General features: G+C 42.2%; 1 protein-coding gene across 3 annotated transcripts in view; it reads left to right on the forward strand.

Annotated features, from left to right (window-relative positions):
* DCAF10 (DDB1 and CUL4 associated factor 10) overlaps positions 1-2,695 on the forward strand; it is a 65,235-nt gene that overhangs the window by 48,384 nt on the left and 14,156 nt on the right. For all 3 annotated transcript variants that reach the window (XM_043891477.1, XM_043891475.1, XM_043891476.1), the window contains one exon: positions 1,474-1,619. In XM_043891477.1, coding sequence (XP_043747412.1) covers positions 1,474-1,619 — 146 coding nt within the window. The remainder of the gene's footprint in view (positions 1-1,473; positions 1,620-2,695) is intronic.

Genomic DNA, 2,695 nt, shown 5'->3' on the forward strand with positions numbered 1-2,695 from the left:
ACCTATTGACTATCCATCATCCAGTCCTCTGGATGTTAAAGACTGTGCTGTCTCATTTTAAGGTTAAGTATTCCTCCTCTTAGAGATTTACGCCTGGATATGTAACATTTCTCCTGTGGGTTTTTAGGGATGTCGCACAAATAGCAGGAGCAGCAGCAGCACAAATAAAAGCAGAGTAACTGACCAGGTGGAATCAGAGAGGCCCTGGCCCTCCAGTCTCCCTATACCCCGTCTCTACTCTGGCCAGCTCTTAGGCAACCTCCAAGGAGCAGAGACTCAAAAACCCCTGCCTACCTATTCAGAATGAGTTTCTTTTCTGCTTTGGTTGTAGATTTTCAAAATTAATTCTTGAAATATGATTTTTTTCCTAAAATTGTTAAAGTTTAATCACATGGGAAATTATTTATATATAATTTGGTTGTAACTTTAATTTATAACATCACAGGTTTTTGTCAGTGCAGTAATCTAAAGGGAAGCTTTCAAAAGAAGAGACCACATCTAAGAGACATAATTCACAAAGGGTCTGACAGAGGCAGTTCATTATTTTTAAATTAACTCCTTCTATAGGCACAGAACTGTTGAAATATTTCACTTGGTATTAAATTTAAGTTGCTTCCTTGCACTGTTTATGAAAGTGGTTTTCCACATACTTGAGGGATATGGCATACTCCCACTTGTAACAGTGGCTCGCTGCAGCAGTCACCGTCGCTGGTGGCTGGGCAGGAAGAGGTGACGCCACAGCAGAGCACCAGCCAACAGTTCTCCCAACCCTTGTCTTGACATGTCTCTGTGTGAGTTGTCGTCTATTACCTTCAAAATTATAGGTCAATTTGTTGTTTATAGTACATTCCTAGGGGCTGTAAGTCCTGCTTCTTACATACGTCTTTAATCTACATAAAGGCAGTCCTCATGGCTTCCAAGTATTTCTTTCTCTGGACTAGAGAGCATCAGATCTTCTGAGATGAGAATTGTTATTTTTTAATTTTCCAGATTCCTTTCATACCATATAACTTTGATTCTTATATAGCTTTCTGAGATGTAGATTCAAATCAAAAGGACTCCTAGTCAGCTTGACTGCCTCGTGTGTGTCAGTCACTCGGTCGTGTCTGACTCTTTGTGACCCCATGGACTGTAGCCCACCAGGTTCCTTTGTCCATGGGATTCTCCAGGCAATAATACTGGAGTGGGTTGCCATTTCCTTCTCCATTACTGCCTTAGCCATAGGTTACGTTGATTCCTGCTGCAGGAACTTGGATTCTTTCGTTCCTGTCATACCCTTTCCCCTACACCCACCTCCAGAGACATAGCCCATATACTAAAGGGCACCTCGGTGTATTTACATGTGGTAGCATAAAGGGTAGATGAAGAAACAAGAAAAGCCCAATGGGGTAGCTGCCAGAAATCAAAGCTTTGATGAGCTGCCTTAGTCTTTTAATAATGCAAATTCCACATCCTAATATTCTTATATCTCAGGAATTTCACCACGAAATAGTCTTGAAGTCTTAACCCCTGAAGTTCCTGGTGAGAGAGACCGTGGAAACTGCATCACATCCTTACAGCTGCACCCAAAAGGCTGGGCCACTCTTCTTCGGTGCTCAAGCAACACTGATGATCAGGAGGTATGGGGCGGCAGCACTGCTCCTTCAACGGGGCTGACTGAGCAAACCGCCATGGCCATGTGTGCTCATGGTGTCTTTATCCCTTCAGAATGCTTCTTCCTCCTCTCTGGCCCGGGTTTGGCAAGTGGGAGATACTTTAAAGCAGTCATCAGCTCAGATTAAGCCCAGTTTAATTCTTGCTTCCTTCATCTCATTGTAAAAAACCTCTTACATAGTAAACCCAGGACTAAGTTAAGCTGACTAAATGGGAGGTTTTGCTAAGTCAATGGAGTATTATGATTTTCTCTTTTTAAAAACTAGGGAGGGAACTTCCCTGGTGGTCCAGCATCTAAGACTCTCTGCTCCCACTGCAGGGGGCCAGGGTTTAATCCCTGGTCAGGGAACTAGACCCTACATGCCACAACTAATATCCTGCATACTGTAACTAAGACCCAGCACAGACAAAAAACAAACAAAAACGGAAAGCTCTGGGAAAGGACGGGATTGAACTGATGACTAGGGGGAAAGGTCTTCTATGACCTTATGATCCTCCTTACTCTAGAAAGCTAGTATCTTCCAAGAATCTCACTGGCTCCGAAGCCACAGCTAACAGAAGGAGAGAAGTCTTCGAAGTGTGTAGAAGGAGAGGTAGTCTAGGGCTTAAATATCTTAACCCTAAAATATCAAGATTGCTGTTACTGTCAGAAAGGGGAATTATTACTTTAGAAGTCACAGTAGCCTCAGAGAATAAAATGCTTCAAAGTGTCACAGTACAGCAATAACCTTGATTTGAATGTAGATAAGACTGTGGGGCCTACGGATTTTGTTAATTGGGAGAGGGGTAGCATTCATCTGGATGTTTTCTTGCAGCAGGGATGTAGCTGTGGCATTCTGTTGAGCCTTTGGGAGAAAGAAAGATTATTTGTAGCACTGTTTGGGGCTCTATAACTTTGGTTTTGAATTAATTTTAGTTGAAGTATAGTTGCTGTACTGCATTATATAAGTTACAGCTGACTATGGTTATTCACAGTTTTTAAAGATTATACTCCATTTATGAGGCTCTGTAACTTTGATTTGTCTCTCTTCTTTCCCTCTAG

The sequence above is a fragment of the Cervus elaphus genome, chromosome 29 (assembly GCF_910594005.1).
Source record: "Cervus elaphus chromosome 29, mCerEla1.1, whole genome shotgun sequence".
In the NCBI taxonomy this organism is placed as follows: Eukaryota; Metazoa; Chordata; class Mammalia; order Artiodactyla; family Cervidae; genus Cervus; species Cervus elaphus.